Source organism: Alligator mississippiensis, chromosome 13 (assembly GCF_030867095.1).
Source record: "Alligator mississippiensis isolate rAllMis1 chromosome 13, rAllMis1, whole genome shotgun sequence".
In the NCBI taxonomy this organism is placed as follows: Eukaryota; Metazoa; Chordata; order Crocodylia; family Alligatoridae; genus Alligator; species Alligator mississippiensis.
This window is the reverse complement of record NC_081836.1, coordinates 20,589,837-20,615,282: the sequence shown is the minus strand read 5'-3', so window position 1 is coordinate 20,615,282 and position 25,446 is coordinate 20,589,837. Positions and strand designations below refer to the sequence as shown.

General features: G+C 48.7%; 1 protein-coding gene across 1 annotated transcript in view; it reads right to left on the bottom strand.

Annotated features, from left to right (window-relative positions):
• Positions 1-25,196, bottom strand: part of IL20RB (interleukin 20 receptor subunit beta) — an 81,729-nt gene extending 56,533 nt beyond the window's left edge. Inside the window, exon 1 of the mRNA XM_006258621.3 lies at positions 24,863-25,196. Coding sequence (XP_006258683.2) covers positions 24,863-24,932 — 70 coding nt within the window. The 5' untranslated portion in view covers positions 24,933-25,196. The remainder of the gene's footprint in view (positions 1-24,862) is intronic.
• Positions 25,197-25,446: the final 250 nt, after the last annotated feature.

Here is a 25,446-nt window from a genome sequence, read left to right as displayed (position 1 = left end):
AGGTTACAGTTTTTATTGAGTGAGTTGCCGTCCTGGGCCACTCCTACCCAAACCTGTCACTACCCCCAAATTTGGGCTCGGATCTTACTTAACATATTCTTTTGCTTGGTAATCAGTTTCTTTTGTTGATCATTTTAATTACTTTGGGGAACTTCCATACCACTGGAAGTGACCTTTTCTTTCCAATTTTTTCAAAGGCCCTAGGGTTTGATCTCTCGGAATTTGGGATATTTGCTTAAGGGTCATTTTTAGGTTCTCTTTGTTAAAGGCCTCTAAAGATAAAATTCAAAAGTTAAGACTTTGAGCAAAGTCAGGACCTTCTGCACGTAGACCAAAACAATGGCCTAGATTAGAAGATAAATCTTGTCTTCTTCCTGAAACTGGCTAATGGGCAACTATTACAAACATTCAAATTATTTCATTCAATATGACAAAAACCATCACAGGAACATGTGGGGATAAGATCATGGCACTGACACAGGCCCCAAGCTCGCACTGTCACTGCCCCATGATCCCAGCTTCTCCTATCTGTACTGCTGCTCCCCATCTGCCCATGGCCCCATCCCATCTGGGCACTAAGCACATCCTCCCTGCAGAGGTCCTGGACAAGTTTCCGTGGACATCTCACCTGCTTCATCCAGCACCCCCAGCAGAGGACAGGCTCAGGGATGGATAGGATCAATTGACCCTACTGTTCACTGTGCCTTGTCAGCACCTTCCCCACCCACCATATCCGGTCAGTAGCCTCCACCCCCTGCCCACAACAGTTCAATAAAACTCCTTCAGTGGCTCTGGACCCTGAATAATTCCCTCCTCTGTTCTGAATGGTTCTGGGGCTGCTTTTAAGGAACATCTTCATTACCTAAGCCTTGATGCACACTGCTATGGTCTTCCATCTCTGATCATCTCCTGTCCTAACAATGTTTCTGGTTTTCCTTTTTCCTGACCCTCTTCCTAGATTTCAGCTTTGGATTTCCCCATAAGACCTTTTTTCTTGCTCCTGACCCTGGTTTGGCTTGCTCTTGTACTTCATCCTGTGGAGATTATCCTTTGGTTTTGGTAACTTCTGTTTCCCAGCTCCTAGCTCTGGCTTGGTATTTGGCTCTTGAATTGTGGCTTTTGGATCCTACCCCTGCCATCCCCAGTTCCACCCCCATAAGTACCCAGTAAGTCAGCTGGCTTAGTGGACCATGGCAGGAGCTTGGGAAAACTTAATTTCATTAAGTGTTTGCTTCCAATACAGGAAGACACAAGCCCAGAATATGAGGCACTCTTGTCAAAGTACAAGGATTTATTTTAAGGACTAGATTGTAAGCCAAGTGAACATGTGATGCAGATAAATAAGCAAGTGCCTCCTGTTATTCATGCAACAGAAAAGTTCATTTTGCTCTGTGTGGTAGATTTAAGAGGGTGTTAGCAAGAATGGAAAATTTGCAAATGCAACAAAAAATCCAGGAACATACAGAATGGGTAAATTCTATAGTTATTGCAGAAAAAAATAATGGCAAGTTGCATAAATATCTTGATCTGAGATGCTTTAACAAGGTTATCAAACAAGAACATTTTTAAATTGCCACCAAGAGAATCCCAATCCACAAATGTAAGATTTTTCATTAAATTGGATGTTTCCTTTGGACTTTCTCAGAAGAAACTCAGAATCTCTAAATTATGTAAATTTAATACTGTATTTGGGAGGTACAGATTTTTGCATTTGGGCAAGGCTCACCCCCAGTGCCCCAACCCCCCCTGGGGAGTGCCCCCAATTCTGCCCCGAGGATGCCTGGCTTGGCAAGCAGGAGCACAGCACACCCTCCCTCCGTCTTTACAGCTCTACTTTTCTATAATTCTCATTTTATAGAAGGATGTATAGCTCCAGAGTGCATCTGCAGTAAACGTAAATTTACCTAGCATGTAGGTCAAAACTAAGTCATACTTTTGCAGCTTGAGCATCATTCTTTGAATCCTCAAAGTACATTCATATAATGGCTTGTTAAACAATGCTATTAGGGGTTTGTGGTCTGTTTCCACGTACACGGTCTGACCATAGCTATATTAGTGAAAACTCTCATTGGCAAACAGTATTCTCAGTAAACCGTTCTCAATCTGTGCATATCTGATTGCTGTCAGGGTCACTGATTTGGATAAATAGGCCACTGGTTGCTAATCATCATATTTTTGCAAAATAACTGAATCAAATTCTGGCTGTGATGCATCTGACAAAATATTTTTATGGATTTTGCAGGAATATAAAATTTTAGGATGCACTCTTGCATCAGCTTTTGTTTCAAGGTAAGCCATGATTCTTCCTGTTCTGCATTCCTGAACCATTCATTTTTATTCTCTAGAGGTGAATCTATATGTGCAATTAATGCAAAACAATAAACTCCGTAGTTTATTGCTCTAGAGTTTATAGCTCCCAGGCATAGTCTGAATGTGTACCTGGGAGTGCAGTAAACTCCAAGGGAACTTCCTGGAAATAAAGTACATTGACCTGGGTTGGAGCAGCCCTGACTGGAAGAGGTCAGTTGGCCAGCTCAGGGTTGCTCCCTACAGCTCGACATGTGACAGAGGGGCTTGCTGGGGCACAAAAGAACTTCATTGTGGGGCTAGCTGGTAGGCACCCCCACACTGAAGAGATGAAGCAACAGGCATGGAAGATGGGCAAGGCTCACCCCCAGTGCCCCAAACCCTGCTGGAGAGTGCCCCCAACCCTGCTGCAAGGGTAACTGGCCTGGCAGTGTTATGTCTCAGCTCTGTGTTTGTGGGGAACCCTGGCACAGGATGCAGTCTGTCTGACTCACAAAGAATTCCCCCTCTCTCCCCTCCTCTACCTAAACTAAACTGATTAAGATGCAGTGAGAGACACACCTAAGACCCTCCAGATAAGGGTGACAAGAGTGAAACAACTGCCCTAGGTCTCATTTGCATCTGAGATGGAACCAGATGACCATTCATTTACATGAGAGATGGAGAACAGAAAGCCTGAAGCAGAGGATGCAGTGAATTCTGGGGTCAGAGAAGCAGGGGAGCACTGCATGATGGGGAATCTGTGCTCCAAATGTTAATCAACCCACATTTACACACACCCAGCTCAGCATTTATCAGACCAGTTCTAACCTGGATTTACAAAGGATTCCGCCCTCCCCCCCCGCCCCGGATACACACAAACCTCTAAGTTTAATAGGCATCTCGGGCTGTACATTCCCCGGTCCCACTATGGGAGGCCTATTTAAACTTGATTGACTAAAACTCGATTGACGAGTTAGGGAATGCTGAGGCAAAAGACTGAGTCAGAAGGGGTATGGGCAACATTTGAACAATGGTAAAGGGGTTCATCACAGCGTCCAGCCCATTGGAGCCCTAACCACAGGTGTTGGTATACTTTTCCTGGGATGACTGGTGGAAGTCCTCCTGTCCAAAGGTTATAAGCACCCCAATAATTGCCTTAAGTCTGTTAAAAGACTTGAAAAGATCTTGTTAAAAGATCTTGAAAAGTCATGCTAAGCTGAGGCTTGTTCACAACAAGTAAAAATCCAAATCCTGATGCTGCAAGCTATCTATTGATTCTGAAGAAAACCTGAGATATCCCATCAGTATATCTGCTATCCATAGGAATTTCAAGCTGGCTCCCAAGTATCTGGGTACTCCCTAACCTTATGTGTCTCCTGATTATCAATCAATTTCTTGAGATGTTCCAAATCAGATAACCCCTTGTCAAGAGAAAAGACAATGATTTACACTATTGAGAATGCTTTGAAGAAGCTGAACTGAGGGTATAAAAATCTATAAAAAACAGCAGTGGGTGTGCTTCAAGAAGAAAAATTGTGTGCTGACACCACCCGCTGTTGTTCTCGGGACGCTGGAAAAACAAATTGTCTCCCTTCAAGGATCGTGCTAGGAACTTTACCTGTCAGCTTTGAGACACAAGTGCCTTGGACTGGTGAGATCTCAGTGCTCTCTCTCTCTCTCTCTCTCTCTCTCTCTCTCTCTCTTCTCTCTAGGCATACATTTCTGAACCTGAACTGTACTAGTTAAGCTTGAGCTAAGTTTCCCCAAATACTTAGTGAAACCAGGATAGTATTGTAATTGTTTGTATTTGTTTTTCCTTTGCATGTCTATTACTACTAGTACTATTATATATTTCATATACTTAGCAATAAATAACTTTTATAATCAAACTGGTAGTAACTGAGTACATGTTTCCTTCTCTACTTCTCCTTCGTCATGTGCTCTGCAGCAACACTTCTTTTACCTAAGCTAAAGATCCCTGTGAAGCCCCAAAATACTGTGGGTTCTGCTCATCAAGAGGCCAAAGATTGGGACATACTGAGTTTGAAACACATAAGGGGATCAGCTTGTACAGGCTGATTGACACAGTTTGATTCAGACATGCCCTTATGAACTGAATGCTGGCCCATGAGGGTGTCAGCTGGACACCCAGCTGGATTCAGAGGGATTCTGTTTACCTGTGTGCTTGTGTCTGACTGCAGTTTATTGTTGCTCTGATGAACTGATTCTTGGCATATGAGGGTGTCAGCCTGTCCATGCTGATCAACCTGGCCGGGTCAGGCGTGTCATGTTAATCTGTGTGTGTTTGTGCGTATGACTGATTTGGGGACTGGAGGAACCGAGCCCCATTGAAACTGAGTCCTGTAAGATAGCTCCATTGTGGGAGTGAGGACTTGCAGAAGGGAGATATACAGCTCCGTATAGAAACACAAGTAACACAAGCAGCACATTGACAGAATTACCAAGACCCTAGAAACGTATCCCTAATAAATAAGCACACCCCAAAGTAGTGGGAAAATCTGGTAACAGCAGGCAGGGGCACAGCACACCCTCCCTCTCCCTCTTGCACCAAGCAGCTGCCACGGCTACCACCATGGCTGGGATGAGCCATGGTGGGAAGAGGTAGCATGGCCAGGGACAAGGCAGCCCACACCTGTCCTAACACTGGTCCTTGGCATAGGACAGGGTAATTGCTGCCCACACACTCCTGCCTTGCTCTCTGCCTGCCCTGCTGGCTCTCCCCACAGGCCTTGGCTCCCCCAACCACATGAATTTTATCTGACCCACAGACCCATGTATTTCTCCTTCAAAGGGGAAAATCCTTGTTTTTCTGTGGAAAATGGAAAACCCAGATCCCTGCTGATATTTCACTAAGCTGTCACAGATTGGTAAACTAGAATGTATCCATTGACCCATTAATAGAAAAATAGCTGTTATGGTAATGAGTCATTTGCCAGATGTGTACTTTGATACACTAACAATACTTTCAGAAAATCACCCTGACTGAAATAATATATTCAGCAGGTTTTTTTTTATGACCTTAACAGAGCATTCCATAAGATGATTTGATTGGAGATAGTTAGAGCTTGATGTACTATCCTAAAAGTCCCAGTTCTCAGCAAATTGTTTAAATTCAAAACCAAAGAACCAATGTCCATTTCGTCTAAAAATTCCTGTAGAATCTTATGCCTTGCAAATATGGCCTTCAGGATAGATATCAGTAATTTCCCAGTAGTACTAGATGCAATGCATACTTCTAGATACAAGGAATAATAGTGTGTAACTATTAAACAAGTCTTTGAATTCCATATAAATAAATCAACACTAACTTTTTTCATGTGCGCTGGAAGAGGCTGTAGCAGTTGGCCTACTGATACGATATGGCTGAAATTTTAAACAGGTGTTAAGAGTTTTTAACTATGTTCACAATGTTGTTATTGATTGTGGGCTAGCACATCAGTTTGTGAGCTAACTCTTTACGTTTCTTTATGCTTAAATGGCCCTCCTAGAATTTCTTCAGCCCTTTCTTTCAAAGGTTCCTCAGTATTGCCAAGGCTGGGCTGGGGGTGATGGGCTGGGGGGTGATGGGCAGCGGGCACTATATATGTGCAACCCCAAATCCATATTTTTCCGTGATTAAAATGAAATACCACTATCTATCTATCTATCTATCTAGCTATCTATCTAGCTATCTAGCTATCTATCTATTAGTGGTGTTTCATTTTATCAATGGATAAATATGGATGTGGGGCTACTTTTTTAAATCCGAAAATTGGGTTTTTTTTATTCAGAGGAAACCAGGATCCCTGCTAATTAGCATGCCTCAGAGCAGGCTCAATTAATTGAGATGTGAGTAACTGAGTCTGCTACAGCATAGTAATTGACATACTCCAGCAGCCTCTCTGTCATGTGTATTCAGCATCCTCACACTTCAAAATAGCAGTGGAGTGCTTTCCTAGTGAACTCATTGAGCAAGCTTTAGTTAGAGTGCCCCTGCCCCTATTCTTAAGTGTGAATACACATGACTGTGCAGGCACTTTAATTAGTGCCTGGCTCACATTGACCTTATTTTTAGTGAAACATTTTCTGAAAATTTATTCTGCATATATTGGGCACATCTACACATGCACTTTAATGTGCATTAGCCTATTTTAATGTGCACCTGTGGGTGCTTGCCACTTTAAGGGCCTGAGCAGGCTGCAGTCTGCAGGTGACTGCAGAGCCAGTCAGGTAGTCACATGGCATCCAGCAGGCCTCTGATTGGAGTAGGACTGTAGAGCCTTAGCATAAGTAGTAGACCTAACAGTTACTGCTGGGATGCTGCCAGAGTAACATCTCCCAACTAGATTACTGCTGCTCTAAAGAACATTCTGGAGGTTCAGGGTAGGAGGAGAAGTAGGAGGTTCCTAGGGACCCAGTGTGGTCCCAAGTCCCTGGGAGAAGGCTTTGTGTCTAGGGAAGAGTGAAGCCAGCCTTGCAAAAGGGGCTTAGAGTTGTGGGCCTACACAGGGGGTAGGGAAGCCCCTGATTAGAACTGGCAGGGGTGAGGCCAGGAGCTCAGGTGAGCCCAGTTGAGTAAAGGGTGGCTTCATACAAGATCACTGGGGCTTTAGGCCATCCTGGCTTGGGGTGACAGCTTTATGGTGGGGCCAGGAGGGACCCCTCTAAAGTATGCAGGTCAGTGGCTGCCAGGATAGCTTTCTGAATCCTCGACTGGTCAATGCAAGGGGGCCAGGGCCAAAAGGCTGAAGGGCAATGGAGCCCACTGCGAGGGGCAGGCCAGGGCTGCAGAGAGCTATCTGGCACCGTGACTCGCCGGGAGGCAGGGCCAGAGCCTAGAAGAGGCTGAAGGTTCCCTTTTTGTGGGGTGGCATCACACCCAAAAGAGGGTATGGGTCAGTCAGCATGCAGGTTACTGTGGAAGAGGCTGAAGCTCAGCCTCTGGCTGGGAGGCATCCGATAAGGGGTCAGAAAGAGATGGGCCAGAGAAGGAGTTCAGTTTATGAGATGGAGGCTGCCATAGAGTGCTGGAGTGAGTAGACCAGGAAGAACACCCAGGAGCCCAAAGGGATGAAGAAAGATGAGGGCAGGTAGTCCTGCACTGGTCCTGGGGCATGACCTAAAACTACACCCTGCTGGGGAGGATGGTAGGGTGGGGCTGCCAGTGGCAGGGCAGTCCTTAGGAAATTCCACATCAGTGCCTCCCTAATGAACCTGAGTATGAGGCACTGGAAAGCCTCAGACCCCTCTGCCTTGTGGGTTACCCTGTGGAGGGGAAAAGGTAAAGGAGCACACCCTGACAGAAAAGCAACAGGTTTGGGCAACAATATGGAGGCCAAGAGGGCCTGAGACCCAAAGCCTGAGAGTGAGTCTTGGGCAATAGCACAGGGGCCAGGAGGGTCAAGTGGGGCCTAGTGGGAGGCCACAAGGAAAGTGAGGTCCAGGTATGTTGATGGATGCCTGAGGCCAAGAGTGAGGCCACAGGCCAAGAGTCAGGTCCAAGCACATTGACAGACGCCTGAGGCCTAAGGGGGATAAGGTCCTGCAGCCCCAGTGAGGGGGCAGAGTAGTGACCCAGAGAAGAGTAGGAAGCCCAGAGTGGAGGCATGAGTTGAGGCCTCGGTGAAGGGGCATGTGGCTAAGGTAATTTTCTAGATGCCTGAGGCTGAGTTTGGGCCAGAGGCCAAGTGGGGCTCAGCAATGGGGCCGGGGGAGTAATAGTGAGAGTTATTTTGGATGTCATCTGCAAGGCATAGGACATGGTAAAGGGGCGGTCAGAGCTGTGTATAACGTCCTTGGCATCAGGACATTAAATGGGCAGCCTCTCGTATTTTCCATCTGTTTTAGTTGCATCAAAGCATGATGGGTGAACCAGGGTGGATTGCCCTAGATAGGTGGGTGGGCCGATACTGTGATTAGCCCTGGGACAGCTCCCTGTCACAATGTCACTAAAAGAAAGTGCCATTTAGTTAATGCACATTAAAATAGGCTAATGAGCATTAAGCAACACTTAAAAACTGGGGGCTCCAAAATAGATGTGCAGGGAGCTAGCTCTGACATGCTGCAAACCCAGTGCATAGGAGCAGACACAATTAATTGAGTCTGCTGGAGCATGGAAATAAATGTTCACCATCAGACTCTCAAGTCAGATGTATCAGCATCCCCTGTGCTGAAAAATGGTGGTGGAATGCTTTGAACTGAAGCTTTAGTTCAAACCACCTCACCACTGTTTTTCAGCACAGGGGATGCTGATACATGTGATGCTCAGGCACTTTTAATTAGCGCGGCTCACTAATTAAAGCATGCCCCCCCACACACACTTCCCAGAGCACATGTAAAAATGCCCTGTGCTCTTTAGTTAATTAAGACAGGCTAATAAGCATTTCCCTAGTACCTCACAATGGAGGAGGATGCCTGCAGACACGCCCAGAGGTTGCTCCAAAGTTCTGTAACTACAGTGCATCAGAGTGAACTTGATTAATCAAGTCTGCTGGAGCATGCTAATTAGTTCCCTCCAGCCAGCCTCTGCATCTTATGTATCAGCATCCATATGCTTCAAAATGGCAGTAAGGGTGCTTTATCTAAAGTGGTCCTGCTGCCATTTTGAAGTGCAGGGGTGCTGATATATGGGATGCTGTGGGTGCTTTAATTAGAGTGGCTCTCAGAGCCAATTAAAGTGCCTCCCCCCTCATCCCTGGAGCATGTGTAAAAATGCTCAGAGGTACTAGATTTAATGTGCATTAGTGCATGTGTAGACACGCCCACTGAAAATGAAACAGAAAAGAATACCATGACTTCTTTAAAAAATGAGAAACTTGACAGTTTTGTAAGGAAATTTAAAAGTGATCAGTATGGAATGACCTTTGCAGAGATTTCTCCCCCCCCCCCCCCCGCCCCTCCCCTTTGTGAGCCAGTGGTCAATTTTAATCCTGAAATATGATGGTTTGTATTCTGTATTAAACAAAAACTATATTCTGTCTAATGTCACTGTGGAGATTTTAATGATCTATAACCTTATTTTCTCTATGTCTTCACCTCAGCAAGACCTTGTGGAATTGTTCTCTGTAGCTTATTTATCTGTTATATAGAAGTTATATATTTTTCTTATTTTTAAATTGGCGGCTGTTGTGCTGTCTGGTTCCTTCCTTCTGCTCCCAGTCCAATCTGCTGCTCTGTTTTATGCTCCATACCCTATGTGCCACTATGCCGCCTCTCCCCTCCTCAGTCTGCTTCTTGTCATACACAGAGACTACCATGCCACTTGTGGCAGACATGCCACAAATTAGCCACCCTGATGTAGACAGCCAAAGGGGAATAGAATGCCACTCCAAAAGCATGTCTACACATGCATATTCATGCAATGCAATAAACTGGCACATATCACACCAGAGGCTACTTCTCCCAGGCACCATGTTTACACATGCACCTGGGACCACATCATGTTGAGACAAGTTGGAGCAGCCCTGGCTGGCAGGGGACACAGAGGATCAGCCTGCCAGCCAGGGGCTGCCCCTCCCCCCGCCCCAGCTCAATGTTGTGTGGAGGGGATGGCTGGGGTACTTCAGCATGAGGTACTTCAGCATGGGACTAGCCAGCAGGCAGCCCCTGAAGTGAAGTGCCCTTGTGCCTCTGCCAGCCAGGGCAGCGTATACACATGCACTGCTGCAGAGTTTTTCACTCAGCATCAGTATAGTACTTTTAAATACAAGAATAAATTAGTTTACTCCAGCCTAATAGGGACATATGCAGAGATGCTGAGATTTTTACTGCACAGATAATTAGTTTACTGAGCAGTAAACATCTCATGTAGGTGTGCCCAGTGTGTAATCAATGAATCCACAGGAAAATATGCTTCTGACTCATGCAAAATCTGTAAGCCAGTTCTGCTTGTTGCCTGGAGCAGAAAGAAGCTAGACAGGATATAACAAGAATCAGAAACTGAGATTTCAGTCTTAAGGATGTTACCCTGTGTGACAGTCTTTTTGTGGGGCTTACTTTGCATTGGTATGCAAAGGCAGATTATGGGACTCTGTCTCTTATCTGCATATCCTTCATTAGTATTGTCGCAGGGCACTAAGGTGTGCTTGCTCCTTTAAGTAGAAGCAGCCTAGCTAGAGAGCCCTGAGAGCTAGGCAGTGTTCCACAGCTGCAGGTAGTCTTGGCAGCAGGCTAATGAGGGAATTAGCTAGCACCTACACCCAGTCAACTTACTGGAAGAAGACAGGGACTTGGGAACATAAAAGCCCCATGTCTTGGGCTGGCAGGGGTTAGTTCTCTGGCAGCAGCCCTGGCAGCAGCCCTGGGTGAAGGAGCACTTCCAGAAAGAAGTTGCTTAGAGATGTTGGGTTGCCTGTTTTGCTGCTGGTAAGAGTGGTCTCTAGGAGCTCCTAAAGTACCTGGGGCTTGGAGGTACACATTGCAGAGGAAGAAGCTTGCCTTCTTAAAGTGGAAGAGTGTGGCCTGCAGGGTTATTGTTATTGTTATGGTTATGTTGTAGCCCAGGGGCTCATATTTACATTATTATTTTGACCAGTAGACTAAAATGAGGCTAACTGGGGAAGAGTAGGCTTCACTGGGACACACTACCATGTAGCGTCCCAGTGCCAGAAAGGGTGTAGAGATAGGCATGCAGAGAACCCCAGCACTGGAGAGGGTGCAGAGACAGGGGCCAAGGGCCCAGTGATGACAGGAGGCTGAGCCAGACTGAGGCGTCATCACAAAGGAACAAAGTTTAAATACCACCTGTGAGGCATGGGGCATGGTAAAGGTGAGGGTTTTGGAGCTATGCATCCAGCCCATATGGCTTAGGGTGTCTCAGGAGGCACTGACCTGGCAAGGGATCCAAGATCAGCAGGATCCAGTAGGGTTCAGCAGGACCGTGACCACACAAACTTGTGGGAAGCCTCCCAACTTATTATTTCAACCAACAAGATGTGGCAGGCAAGATTAGAAGGCACCTGCAGGGTGGAGCAGGCACAGTCACACAGTCATGGAGCCCTAGGGTCATCACAGCCATCCCTGGGGACCCCCCCCCCCCCCGCCCCATCATGAAAGGTATACATGAGTGAGAGAGTTAAAAACTCTTTTGTGTTTGACAGTGATAATATATTCAAGCAGTTAAAACATTAGAGACCAGGGAAGTCAGATTTGTGCACTGGTCCTGCCTTTTAAAATTATAAAATTTATTTGGGGACTGATCCTGTTTGGAAAAAACATGGATAAATGTTATGGAAGGGTGACTGTTCACTGTGACTTGTCTAAGGTGAAAGTACCTTCAGGTCGGAGATCCCCAAGGGAGGAGGAGATGCTCTAGGTTGGAGTTCTTATAAGGGAACGGTGTTGCATTTCACCATCCAGCTGTAAGGAGATAAATACTGGTGATATTGTGCAAATCCCTATAGTGAGTTCAGTCTGAACCTGTTGCCCATTTTTTTTCTAAAGAACAGAAATCCTTGGGGTACTAGCAGGTTAGGTGAAACCTGTGCCTACTAGATTATGAAAGAGCTGAGATCCTTGCAGTTTCTCAATGTCTAAAAGAAATGGCTTGATTCTGAAACCAGAAGAGGAACTGCACACTGACAACAGTGGCAAGAAATAGGTACAACAGCAGTGCAATTGTGCCCCCCTCCTCCCCTCTGGCGGTGATGAGCAGCAGTGGAGGAGTGCCTTGGAGTGGTGTCTCCAGTGGTGGTGAGATATAAGAAACTTTGGACTAGCAGCTACACTGGCTGTACGGACTACACTATTCGCCCTGTGCGGGACTAATAGAGAACTCTAAAGATACTGAGCAGGCTAAACCGTTAATAGTGAGCTGAAGTAGGCTATTAATTACTTAAATACTTATTAATTTACTTAAATGCAAGGCAATATTTTCCCCTCTATTACCTTAGGGGGAAAAAGCCCTCATTTTACATTCATATGAAAATGTATTTAATGAGGTTTCCTTGACCATTAATCTGCTGCCAAAAGTAGTGGAAACCCATTGTTAAACTGAATAAAAACAGTCAACACTTAGCATGGCTATAAAACACAGGGCCCATAATGGATAAACATGTTCATGGGTCCCTACCACAGAAATACATCAGTGAACTTTGGGTGAACTAAGTCTCTGGTACTATATGGGTTTTCCTAAATCTGTTTTTCATCTCACTTTTTTGTTTCCCCTGTTAATAAATCCTGTCATAATTGAATGTTGCTTGTGATTCAGGGAAATTAGTTCACATTGCAACCCCTAAGCAGAAATTATTTTCCCAGATTTCTGGGTGGGGACTTGACCAAAGTTAATCAATTTATGTAAAAACACCTTAGTTGACCTCTAGCCCTTGTTACTACCATCTAGGACCTGGAAGAAGGATTTCAGAAAGACAACCCAAAGAATCTGAGCACACAGAGGTATGTGAAGATTTTTCCCAGTGGAATCAAAAATTTTAGGAATACATGGCTTAAAAAACAGAGGTCCAAATAACACTTTGGTCAATGGGATGCATCAATATATTGCAACCAGCGAGGTTTCATTAGGGGCAGGTAATGTCAGACCAACCTGACTGCCTTTTACGATCAGGTCACAAAAGCATTGGATGCAGGTGTTGCTGTGGATGTAGACTTTCTGGACTTCAACAAGGCCTTTGACACTGTCGACCACCCCATCCTCATTAAAAAACTAGGTGACTGTGGCATCGATGCAGTCAGATGGATTGCGAATTGGCTGAAGGGTCGTACTCAGAGGGTGGTGGTGGACAGGTCATATTCAATCTGGGGGGAAGTGGGCAGCGGAGTCCCCCAGGGCTTGGTCCTTGGGCCCACGCTGTTCAATTTATCAGTGATTTGGATGATGGGGTGAAAAGCAACCTGTTCAAATTTGCTGATGATACCAAAATTTGGGGTGAGGTGGGCATGTTAGCAGGGATGGAAAGACTGCAGAAAGACCTGGATAGGTTGCAGGGGTGGGGTAACAAAAACAGGATGTGTTTCAATACTGACAAGTGCAGGGTGCTTCACTTGGGCAGTAGTAACCAGCAGCACACTTATAAGATGGGAAACTCCCTTCTTGAGAGCATGGAGGCAGAAAGAGATCTTGGAGTCATCTTTGATTCCAAGATGAACATGGGCCGACAGTGCGACGTCATGGTCAGCAGGGCTAACCGGACCTTATTGTGCATCCACAGGTGCATCTCAAGTAGGGCCAAGGAGGTGATCCTCCCCCTCTACGTGACACTGGTCAGGCCACAGCTGGAGTACCGTGTCCAGTTCTGGGCACCCCACTTCAAGAGGGATGTGGACAACATTGAGAGGGTCCAGAGGAAGGCCACCCGCATGATCTGGGGACAGCAGGGCAGACCCTACAATGAGAGGCTATGGGACCTGAACCTGTTCAGCCTTCACTAGAGAAGGCTGAGGGGGGACCTGGTGACCATCTGTAAACTCACTAGGGGGACCAGAAGGGGTTAGGGGAGACCTTGTTTCCTCTAGCGCCCCCCGGGATAACAAGGAATAATGGCCACAAGTTGTTGAAGAGTAGGTTTAGATTAGACATCCGTAGGAACTATTTCACAGTCAGGGAGGCTAGGATCTGGAACCAACTTCCAAGGGAAGTGGTGCTGGCTCATACCGTGGGGGTCTTTAAGAAGCTGCTTGATGCCTACCTGGCTGGGGTCATTTGAGACCAGTTTTCTTCCTGCCCAGGCAGGGGGTCAGACCTGAAGATCTACAAGGTCCCTTCTGACCCTACTTCTATGATTCTATGATATTTTCTTTGGTGTGAAATATTTGGGGCCCAAATATTAAGGAACTGATATTCCTATCATCTTTGAAGAAGCACCAGAGGGAAACAGGCTGGAAAATGCTAACTCCCCCACGGTCTTTCTCCTCGCTTGTATTTATCTTTTCAACTAATGTTTACCTTAAAAACAAATCTATCCCTATAACCTCGACCTCAACAATTCTAACATGGGTCAATCCAAAAGAAGAACAGAAGAGGAAGTTTTTTTTCCTGCAGAGGGTTTATTGGTGTTAGAATTTTAGGAGTTTTAGGTGAGAGTCTTATAGAGTCTTAGATATTAGTGGACATGTCTACAGTGGGCATGCCTTAGATACTGCACATGTAATTTAGTGCTTGTTTAATGAAGTACTAAGTGTGCAGTAGCTAGAGTTACTGTGCAGTAGCGCTGCTGCATGGTTATTTAGTGACACTTACTGCACATTAATCTAATAACCCTGTGCAGTAGGCTTACATGGTTTGTAATTACTAAGAGACAGAGCTGTAATAGCCCAAACTGTGCCATGCATGCTTCACAGTTTTGCTAGGCTAATGTGCAATAAGCATCTTGTGTAGATGTCTTCTGGTTGCATCTACATGCGAGACTTTACTGTGCAATAGACGAAATTACTGTGCAGCAAGCATCATTGTTTACATGTGCAGATGCTTACTTGACTTACTTGGCATGTCTACATGTATCTGTATGGTGCTGTCATTACTGCACCATCATGTAGTACTTCCTTTTGAAATTACTAAAAGACAGAGCCATGAGTGCTGCACAGTTATTTTTAGACATTATGTTGCTGTAGCGACACACTATAATGAGGTAGCATGTCACTACAGCAACATAGTTGCAGCATCACAGTACTTGCCCATGGACATAGTGTCACTAGTAGATGTGCCCACCGAGCAGTAATTTGGTCTATTTGTAAGTTAATTTGCAGCCAGCAAATACAAGTAGCAAATTTAACTCCTGAGTAGTTACTGCACAGCAATGCATGTGTAAATGCTGACCAGGAACAAATTTGCTCCTGGTCAGCTACATCACCAGGGGACCACCCTCCTCCCAGCCCCATAGCCCTCAGGCTGGGATCTTCTCCATTCCCAGGGATGGGGCAGCTCTTTGTCTGCCCCAGACCCTGGTCCTTAAGCCTGTGGGAACACCAGGGCCCTGGGCCACCTGCACCCAGGCCATGGCCACTAGATCCTGCACCAGTGGCCCCCAAGCAGCTGCAGCAGCCTGCCTGGACCCTGCCACTGGTGCCCAGCATAGCATTGCTGTATACCTGTCTATCCTATGCCATCCGTATGTGCTGGCCACTGGATGTATCTGCCCAAGTCCACCAGCACCTGGACTGTCACACAGAGTCCCAGTGGGCTGTTGAGGGAGCCACACTGGCATCAAGTCCAGTGGCACATGCCACCTCCTGCAGCTGCATCAGGTCCCAGGAAGAGCCTGCCTGCAGACCTCATGGTGCTGTGAGGCAAGGCTGAGGTCCTCAGCCAATTTCCTGGAGCAGGTGTTGCAACACACATGTCTATGATGACCTGACAGGCCACATGCAGGAGCATGGGCATAACTGGTTGGCATGCCAGTGCTATATAAAAGTCAAGGCCTTGCTGACACAATGGGTCACCATTACACACTGTAACCACCAGTTGGGGGCTGCCCACAAATGCATGCCTTTTATGCAGCAGCTGCATGGGCAGCCTGCCCAAGATTCTGCTGTAGCCTGGTAGCTATGATTAGCCATCAGCAGGGTTCATCCCCTCATGGTACCAGGAGTCTGTCACACTGCATTCACCACCCCCAGCCTTATCAAACAGTTCCAGGAGCCCGGGCCAGCATCTACCCCACCAACTCCAGGTGTGCAGCCTTGCTCAGGAGGCCAGTCTGGCCATGGAACTACCTGCCCCCTCCAGCTCCAGCTCCTCCCTGGAAGGGGCCTGTGCCTGGACAGCCAGGCATCATGCCCCTGCACCCCAGGAGACCACCAGGAGCTGGATGTCCTCACTGCCAGTGGGGGTGGACTTGGGCCACCTGGAACACCTGTCACACCCATATGATAAGCCCTGTACTGGTGAGAGGGCCCTCCCTGCCTCTGCCTTCAGATTCCTTCCAACAGCAGGGAGGGAGGGAGTGCAAAACTTTATTGAGCAGCCTGTGCCCCCTTAGCTAGGAAGGTATGGACTTCTCTCACATGGAGGAATGCATCAATGCTGGTGGAGATGTCATCCTTAGCTGTGGAGGTCAGGGGCATGTAGCTCAGCCACCAGGTGACGGTGGGGTTGAGAGGCAGCACAGGCTTGCTTGCCACACTGTTGAAGTTCCTGGTCCCACACCAGGTTCTCAGGTGTGCACTTCAGTTCATTCAAACAGCTCCTTGTGTTGTGCCCAGGACACTCAGCAGGGACACAGTCAGGCTGGTGTGGGGAGGAGGTGTGGCCCAGGGTGCCTCTCTGAACAGGCCCCCTGGTGGGAGGCCAGGAACACCATCAGCTGTGTGTCCCAGTTGGCTGGTAGCCCCTCAAACCCATAAGCCCAAGTGCTGTGGGCCTGGTGGCAGTGCAGGAGACAGGGTGGCCTACAGGAAAAAGAGGGGGAGTGGTTTTGGAGCTGCAGCAGCAAATGCTGCCAGGAGCCAGGCCTGTCCCAGTCTGGGAAGGGAGCAGGGAAGTCAAGCTGCCTGTGGCCAGCACCCAGCAGCCCCACCCATCCCCTGGCAGCAACTTACCATCCAGCAGAAGGTCTCTGAGGGGGCCTGGACTGAGCTGCAGCAGCACCTCCACCAGCCAGGTCCCCCTGCCACAGCTTCAACTCTGGGGCCCCTGCCAGCCAGACTATCTGCCTGAGCCCTGCTCTCTGACTCACCCTGGCTCTATGGGGCCCTGGAGCAGGAACTTCCTGCAGTGGGGCCAGCATGATGAATGAGTTCTGCTGGCTCAGCCCACTGCCTGCAGGAGGTGGAGCTGCCCATGCCAGCAGTGCAGTGGTTGCTGTTGTCCTCAGATAAGCCCCCTGCCTGCTGGTCTCACTGTGGCATGTGCACCGGGTGACCTTAAGTTGAGTAGTGAGGACGCACCAGCATGTCTTCAGACAGCCAAAGGCACACCAGCACACAGGTCCAGCCCAGGCACCTACTGAAGTGTGCCTGGTGAGGGCTCCAGCTGGTTGGTGTAGGGCCACATGAGCCAGGGGAGGAGTGGGTAGGTAAGCACCTGATAAAGAGAGGTAGCACCAACACCATGCCCAGCTGGAGGTCCAGCACACCTGGTGTAAAGTGCCTACTCTCCACCAGGGATGGCAGGCCAGAGTTGCTGAATATGCAGGCATTGTGGTCGTTTGCCCAGAAAACGCTCACATTAGTAAAGGCACCACAGTGGTAAAAAATGTCCAGGAGCAAAACAGAGTGAAAGCCCTGCTGGCTGTAGTAGGGGTGGTTGCTGATAGGCAGCCAGGTGATAAGGATGTGGGTCCTGTCCAGGGCCCCAACACATTGGGGCAAGTCCAGAGCATGGAACCCTGCCACCACCTCCAGGAGGTTATGCATCCAGAGCACAGTGTGCCCCAGCACATCCTGGAGGGCACCTCAGACCTCTACAATGGCCTCCCTGGTGGTCACCTTACCCACGCTGAAGGGGTGGTGGATGTTTCATAGATTCCATAGACATTAGGGCTGGAAGGGACCTCGGAAGATCATTGAGTCCAGCCCCCTGCTCAAGGGCAGGGAGTCAGCTGGGGTCATAGGATCCCAGCAAGATAAGCAAAGGAGGAAGATAAGAAAGGGAGGAAAGTGAAGCCGGCAAACTACAGGTCCATCAGCCAGACCTCTATCCTGGGAAAGGACTTAGAAAAGATTATCAAAGAGTCCATTTTTTATGGACTGGCCAATGGCAACATCCTGAGGGATAGCCAGCATAAACTATCCCTCATAGGATCATAGGATCCCCTCAAGATAAGCATCCAAATTTCTCTTGAAGACATTCAAAGTAGGTGTTTGAACCACCTCCAATGGCAGCCAATTCCAGACCTTGGGGGCTCGGACAGTAAAGAAATTCTTCCTTATGTCCAGCCTGAAATGGTCTTGCAGTAGTTTATTACCCTTTGACCATCATTCCCCCAGATCATGGTGAACACCCCTAATAAACTTATAGGTGGCCATCAGATCACCCCTTAGCCTGTGCTTTTCCAGGCTAAAGAGCCCCATAGCTCTCAGCCTGTTATCGTAAGGTCTGTTTTCCTGACCTCTTATCATGCATGTGACTCTTCTCTGGACTCTCTTAAGCTTCTCCACATCCTTTTTGAATCGTGGGACCCAAAACTGGATGCAGTACTCCAGCTGTGGCCTCACCAAAGCCAAGTACAATGGGAGAATGATGTCCTGAGATTTGCTTGAGAAGCATCTATGGGTGCAAGCCAGCGTTTTGCTCACTTTACTAGCTGCAGCATCACCTTGAAGGCTCATGTTCATCTTGTGGTCAATCATGACCCCCAAGTCCCTTTCATTGGTAGTGCTAGCCAGCGTAGCACTACTGAGCCTATAAGTATGCTGCAGCTTTCTCCTCCCAAGGTGGAGAACCTCACATTTTTTTATGTTAAACACCAACCGGTTCTCATTTGCCCATTTCCTGAGCCTGTCAAGGTCAGCCTAGATTGCCCTCCTGTCCTCAGGTGTGGATGCTTTACCCCAAAGTTTGGTATGATTGGTGAACTTGGTCAGTCCGCTTCTGACTCCAATGTCCACATTATTAATGAAGATGTTGAACAATATAGGTCCAAAGACAGAACCTTGAGGGCGCCCACTGGTCACAGTGCACCATTATGATTGATTTCCATCAACCACCACCCCCTGGGTCCGACCACGGAGCCAATTCTCCAGCCAATGGATCGTGGTGGACCTCATGCTGCAGTTGGCCAGTTTTGCCAAGGGGTGATCATGGGATACCAGATGGAAAGCTTTTCTGAAGTCAAGATATACAACATCAATCTCCTCTCCCTTGTCCAGGTGATAGGTCACCTGGTTGTAAAGGGAAATAAGATTGGTCAAGCAAGACCTACCCACAACAAACCCATGCTGGCTATCCCTCAGGATGTTGCCATCGGCCAGTCCATTAAAAATGGCCTTTTTGATCATCTTTTCTAAGACCTTCCCCAGGATAGAGGTCAGGCTGATGGGCCTGTAGTTTGCCGGATCCACTTTCCTCCCTTTCTTGAAGATAGGTACCACACTGGCCTTCTTCCAATCTTCAGGCACTTCACCAGAGCACCAGGAGTTCTCAAAGATCCATGCCAGGGGCTGAGCTATGATGATAGCCAGCTCCTTGAGTACCCTGGGGTGTAGATTGTCAGGGCCAGCTGACTTAAAGGTGTCCAGCCTCTCAAGGTGTTCAGTCATGAGGTCAGCATTGACGGAGGACAAGGAATCTCCCTTGCCCAGGCCTCCCTGTCCCATAATAGGCAGGGGCATCCTGTGGGACTGATGAAAGACCGACGCAAAGTACCCATTTAGTAGGTTGTTTTTTCCTGAGTGTCAGTTGTCAGTTGTCCCATCTGGTTTAGCAGGGGTCCAATGTTGCCCTTGCTTTTCCTCCATCTCTCCACATATCTAAAAAAGGACTTTATATTATCCTTGATACTTGTAGCTAGTTGGAGTTCAGTCACAGCCTTGGCTTTCCTCGTTCACTCCCTGCAGGTCTGGACCAGTGTGGAATATTCCTCCTTGGAGGTGGATCCCATCCTCCATCTTTTGTAGGCCTTTCTTTTTAGCTGCAGGAGGTCCACTAGTTCCCTGGAGAGCCAAGGGGGCTGCTGTGCCCTTTTGCTGCTTTTCCTCTGAAATGGAATAGCATTAGCTTGTACATTGAAGATCGCTCCCTTGAGGAGCAACCACTCTTCCTGAACTTCCCTCCTTTTGGGGTTGTGGTCCCTTAGGGCCTCGCCAACAAGCCTCCTGAGCTTGTCAAAGTCAGATTTCCTGAAGTTGAGGTCTTCTGTATTACTGACTGACTTGCCAGCTTTATGGCAGACAGAGAATGTGATCAGCTTCTGGTTGCTATCACCCAGCTTCCTATTGATCATTAGGTTGCTGATTAGGTCATCCCCAGTTTCCAGTACCAGATAGAGCAGCACTTTACCTCCCTTTGGCCCATAGACATCTTGTGTCAGATAGAGGTCACGCACACATGAGAGGAAGCTTTGCCACTACTCGGATTTAGCTGAGCCCATGAGATGTCTGGGTAGTTGATGTCTCCCATGACAACCATAGACCAGGAGCATGCTGCCTCAGCCAATTCCCTGGTGAACTCCTGGTCAAGCTCTTAACTTTGGGTGGGAGGTCTGTAGTAGACTACCACCATCGTTTCCCCTGTGCCATGTTACCCATGGATTTTAACCCAGAGGGTCTCCAGTCATCCACCCTGCTCACCAATATCAGTTTGCAGGGACACATAACTCTCCTTGACATAGAGAGCTACACCCCTGCCCCTTTTGTCCACTCGATCTCTCCTGTACAGAGTATAGCCATCTATACCCATGGTCCAGTCATGGCTGGAGTCCCACCAGGTTTCCGTTATCCCTATGACATTGTAATTATTTGTGTTAAGCAGGAGGACAAGTTCCTCCTGTTTATTCCCCAAGCTCCTGGCATTCGCATACAGGCAGGCAAGCGTCCAACTGGGGGCCCTTGCCTTGCCTACAGATTGTTCCAGGGCTCGGGCAGGGGTGGGCTCCCATAAGTACCTTGGCCTGCTGGCTTTGCAAGGGTTGCTCAGTGGGCCAGCAGTGGCAGTAGTCCCCCTGTCCCCCAGTGGGCTTAGTTTAAAGCCCAGTGAAGCAGGTCAGCCAGTCTGGCTAAGAAGAGCCTCTTCCCCAGTGGAGAGAGGTGGAGGCAGTCCCTTCCCAGCAGCTCGCTGCTTTTCTCACCAAAGAGCAGACTGTGGTCATGAAAGCCAAAGCCTTCCCAATGACACCAGTGTTACAGTCTTTGGTCTACAACCTGTATACTCCTCCCCCTCCTCAGCCCGTAGCCCGAGACTTGGAGGATCGAAGAAAACACCACCTGCACCCCCAGACCCTTTAGCCACTCCCAAATCCCAGTAGTGCTTCATGACCTGCCTGGGAGCACTCTGAGCCATGTCATCGGTACCCACATGGATAAGGAGAATAGGATAGTGGTCAGAGGGCTGGAGCAGCTTAGGGATCTTCTCCACAATGTCTCAGATACAATCTCCCAGAAAACAGCAAACTTCCGAGGCTAAGGGGTCGGGGTTCATAGATTTCATAGATTCATAGATGTTAGGGTCGGAAGGGACCTCAATAGATCATCGAGTCCGACCCCCTGCATAAGCAGGAAAGAGTGCTGGGTCTAGATGACCCAGCTAGATACTCATCTAACCTCCTCTTGAAGACCCCCAGGGTAGGGGAGAGCACCACCTCCCTTGGAAGCCCGTTCCAGACCTTGGCCACTCGAACTGTGAAGAAGTTCTTCCTAATGTCCAATCTAAATCTGCTCTCTGCTAGCTTGTGGCCATTATTTCTTGTAACCCCCGGGGGCGCCTTGGTGAATAAATACTCACCAATTCCCTTCTGTGCCCCTGTGATGAACTTATAGGCAGCCACAAGGTCGCCTCTCAACCTTCTCTTGCAGAGGCTGAAAAGGTCCAGGTTCTCTAGTCTCTCCTCATAGGGCTTGGGTGGCAGATTGCCCCCTCAGTCCCCCTCAGGATGGAGTCTCCCATGACAAACACTTTGCATTTTGTTTTAGGGAGAACGGGGGTGGTAGCTACAGAAAAGCCCGTGTTTTCTTCAGGAGCTGGCGGCTTAGCAGGCTCTGCTGGGGCTGCAGGAGGTTCGTACCTGTTGCAAAGCTCCAGTGGTGGGGGGACCTTGGTGCGGTGGGTCTTGGGGCCCTTGACCACCTTGTTCCAACCCCTTGGCTGGACAGAATGGGAGGTCCCCGAGTCCTCCCTTGTCCTGGAGGGAGACAGTGGTCTACACTCTGTCTGCTGGGGGAGAAAGGCCTGGCAGTAGGAATTGATCTCCTGTTCACAGTCCCTGATGGCACGCAGTCTCTGGACTGCAGCCTGGAGCTCCTCCAGCTGGTGCACCAGAGACCTCAAAAGGGAGCATACCTCACAAGGGGAGATGGCCATGCTCTCAGACACCAGAGCCTGAAAAAGTGACAGGCAGCCCTGCAGCTGACAGAGAGAGATTCCATGGGCTCTGTCTGAGTAGAGGCCTCTGAGGAGCCGGAGGGGGGTACCTCAGCCCCAAGAGGACCCTTGCGTTGTGGCGTGTGCCCATCCATGGCATGTTGCTGGTAGGCCAGCTACGGCTGGGAATGCCTACCCAAGAGGGTGCACAGGCCGGGCCCCCGGCTCTCCTGCTTGCCCTCCTGTGGAAACTCCGTGCCAACTCATGCACCTGGCAGAGAAGTGTGCCTGTTTTCATGGCCTGTTTGCAAGGATCCAGTCACGTGGCTCCCTTAGGGGCCTGGGCAAATTAGGGGCTGGGGCGGGATGAGACCCTCCTCAGCCCACTCAGCCACCTCTTCCCACCACCTGGGGTTAACCCCCTCCTACCATGGGGCCCGCTTACTTCTGGCTGTGCTGGGGGTTGGTGGGGTACTCCATGGCTGTTGGAGGTCACTGAGGAGCTTCACGGGAGCGGGGGCACAGTGGGCTTTCACCCGCGCATCTCTCACCAGTCCCGAAGCCTGACTGTTTTTGGCGGGGTTTGGCAGGCCCTTTTAAACTGCATGCATGTACAGTGGGCCTGCCATCAGTGGTATGCTGTTCCTGGGCTAGGGGGAACCCTACCCAGGATTTAGGGGACCCCACCAGAAAGGGACTGGTAAGTACCTTCTTCCCTTCACTACTCTTTCCCTGGGGGGCTGGGCCCAGTAGGAGCCGGGGCGAGGCAAGACCCTCCTCGGCCCACTCAGCTGCCTCCTCCCACTGCCTGGGGTTAAACCACTCCCACCATGGGCTCTGCTTACCTCTGGCTGTGCTGGGGGTTGGCAGGGTACTCCATGGCTGTTGGGGGCACTGGAGGGCTTCAGAGGAGCAGGGGCACAGCAGGCTTTCACCCGTGTGTCTCTCGCCACTCCCGGAGCCTGACTGGGTTTTTTTTTTGGTTTTGCAGGCCCTTTTAAACTGCACGCATGCACAGTGGGCCCACCCTTGGTGGTATGCTTTTCCCGGGCTAGGGGGGACCCTACCCGGGATTTAGGGGACCCTGCCCCACTGGAGGGGGATTGGTAAGTACCCTCTCCCCTTCACTACTCTCTCCCTGGGGGGCTGGGCCAAGTAGGGGCCGGGGCAGGGTGAGACCTTCCTCAGCCCACTCAGTCGCCTCCTCCCACTGCCTGGGGTTAGCCCCCTCCCACCATAGGCCCCAGTTACCTCCAGCTGTGCTGGGCGTTGACAGGATGCTCCGTGGCTGTTGGGGGTCACTGGGGGGTTTCGGGTGAGTGGGAGCGCAGCAAAGTGCAGGCTGGCTGGTGTGGGCAGTTCAAGCAGGGCAGCAGCCAACTGGGTGTCCATGAGTAGGGGTCACCACCATGGTGTGGGCAGAACTACTTGAGGAGGTCCTTGAAGGTGGCTTGGGTCATACAAAAGGAGGCCAGCCACTGTCCCCGGTGTTCTGGAAAATATGCAGCTACCAGTCCTTGCTGGTCAGGTGGTCCCACAGGTGGTGGGGGCTTGGAGCCCCAGGAGTGCATGGACAGCACCACTGGTGGCATCCAGGTGTGCATCATCAGAGTCCCTGCCAGGGTCCAGCTGGCAGCAGTGTGGTGCCAGGTGACCTGTGATGCCATGGTGAGCCTGGGCAGGGGGCCGCACTGTGTGGGGGCCCTACCAGGGCTCCTACTGATTTGAACCAGGTTGTGGTCATAATGGCAGCACAACACAGCACAGGGACCAGGGTGGCCAGCAGGAACCTGGGACATTGGAATTCATTCCCTAAGCCTGGAAGTGGAGCAGCACAGACTCTGATGGGCACAGACTCTGACAACAGAGCACTGTGTCAGCATGCTACAGGCTGCTCCAGACCAGGAAGACAGGTGGGCAGGATCAGAGAGTAGAGCTGCCTTTTCCAGATGGCTGCTGGCCACAGGCATCTGTGGCTGGAGCCTCTGGCTCTCCCTGGCTACTTCAGGGAGCCAGAGCAGAGGCGGAGGGGGCAGTAACATATATTGGCAAGAGCAACAAACCACTCCCAAATTTGCACATGTGTAGACACCTGCCCAGGGTGGGTTTGCTCCAGAGTAAATTACTCAGCAGTAAACTCATCCTGCAGCATTTGTACATGTAGACATGACCAGTAAAATTCTGGGACTAATATAATATAATTTTAGTAAAATATTAGCTGACTAATTTCCTTTCACCAAAATTGAAAATATTCTTTATATTTTATAGTTTCTTTCTAGTTTTTGTTCATGAATTTTCCTTTTAATGAGATTGTTCTAGTGTTAGGTCATGTTTTTCTCTTCAAAGAGGTGGAAGGAGTCAGAGTGCTGACAGCCCAAACACTACAGACAACAGGTCTACTTCAAGCAAAGTCTTTATTGTGCCTCTGCAGTTTCCTCTGTCCTCCTACTTAGGGCTTTGTTCCACATTAATTTTAGGCACCTCAAGGAGCTTTTAACCCCTGAATTTTGCACACAAATATTTCACATTCAAAACTACTTTGTCTTAAGCCGTTGCAAAGTGGTTTTAATTTAATATTTTTAATTAAAATAGCTTAAAAATAAACAAATATTTGTCCCCATAGACTTATTCTAATTCCCATCACCTTTGAGTATTTTAAGCATTTACCTGAGTGCATAGGTAGAATGAAAGAGCAGAGGAAGAAGATGAAACTTATGTTCCCTTTGCTGATGCACATTGTCTTTCTCCAAGTTCATGTCATGAAATTTGGCTCTAAATTTCCTCTTCCCAGACAAGGACACCCATCCAGTTCATCCATGCTTTGAAAAAAATGGAACTTTTGAATCTCAATAGAGACATTACCAGAGTCACTGTAATGTGAAAACTGCTCCTTTAACAGTCAGAGCTGACACTACACAATGCCTAAGCAGTCATCTGCTTTTCTTTGGAGGGTGTTGCCACAAAGGTATTGGGATAATTCATACAGTTATCACTTTAAAAGCCTATGCAGTTGCTCAACTGCAATAGTCAGTGCTGCCCTATTTAACATGGGCAGGAAATACGTGCATTAAGGTAGCCCGTTGCACAGGTAAAACCAGATTCCTTTGTCTGTTCTTTCCAAATGCTCATAATCCTCTAATGTCTCAGCTTTCTGCTGATGCAATATGCTATCCCAGTAATCTGACAGAAGAGGCTACGTGGATTGCATTTAAACTTGCTGTTCTTGTGGGAAACATTTTGGTTGGCTCAGA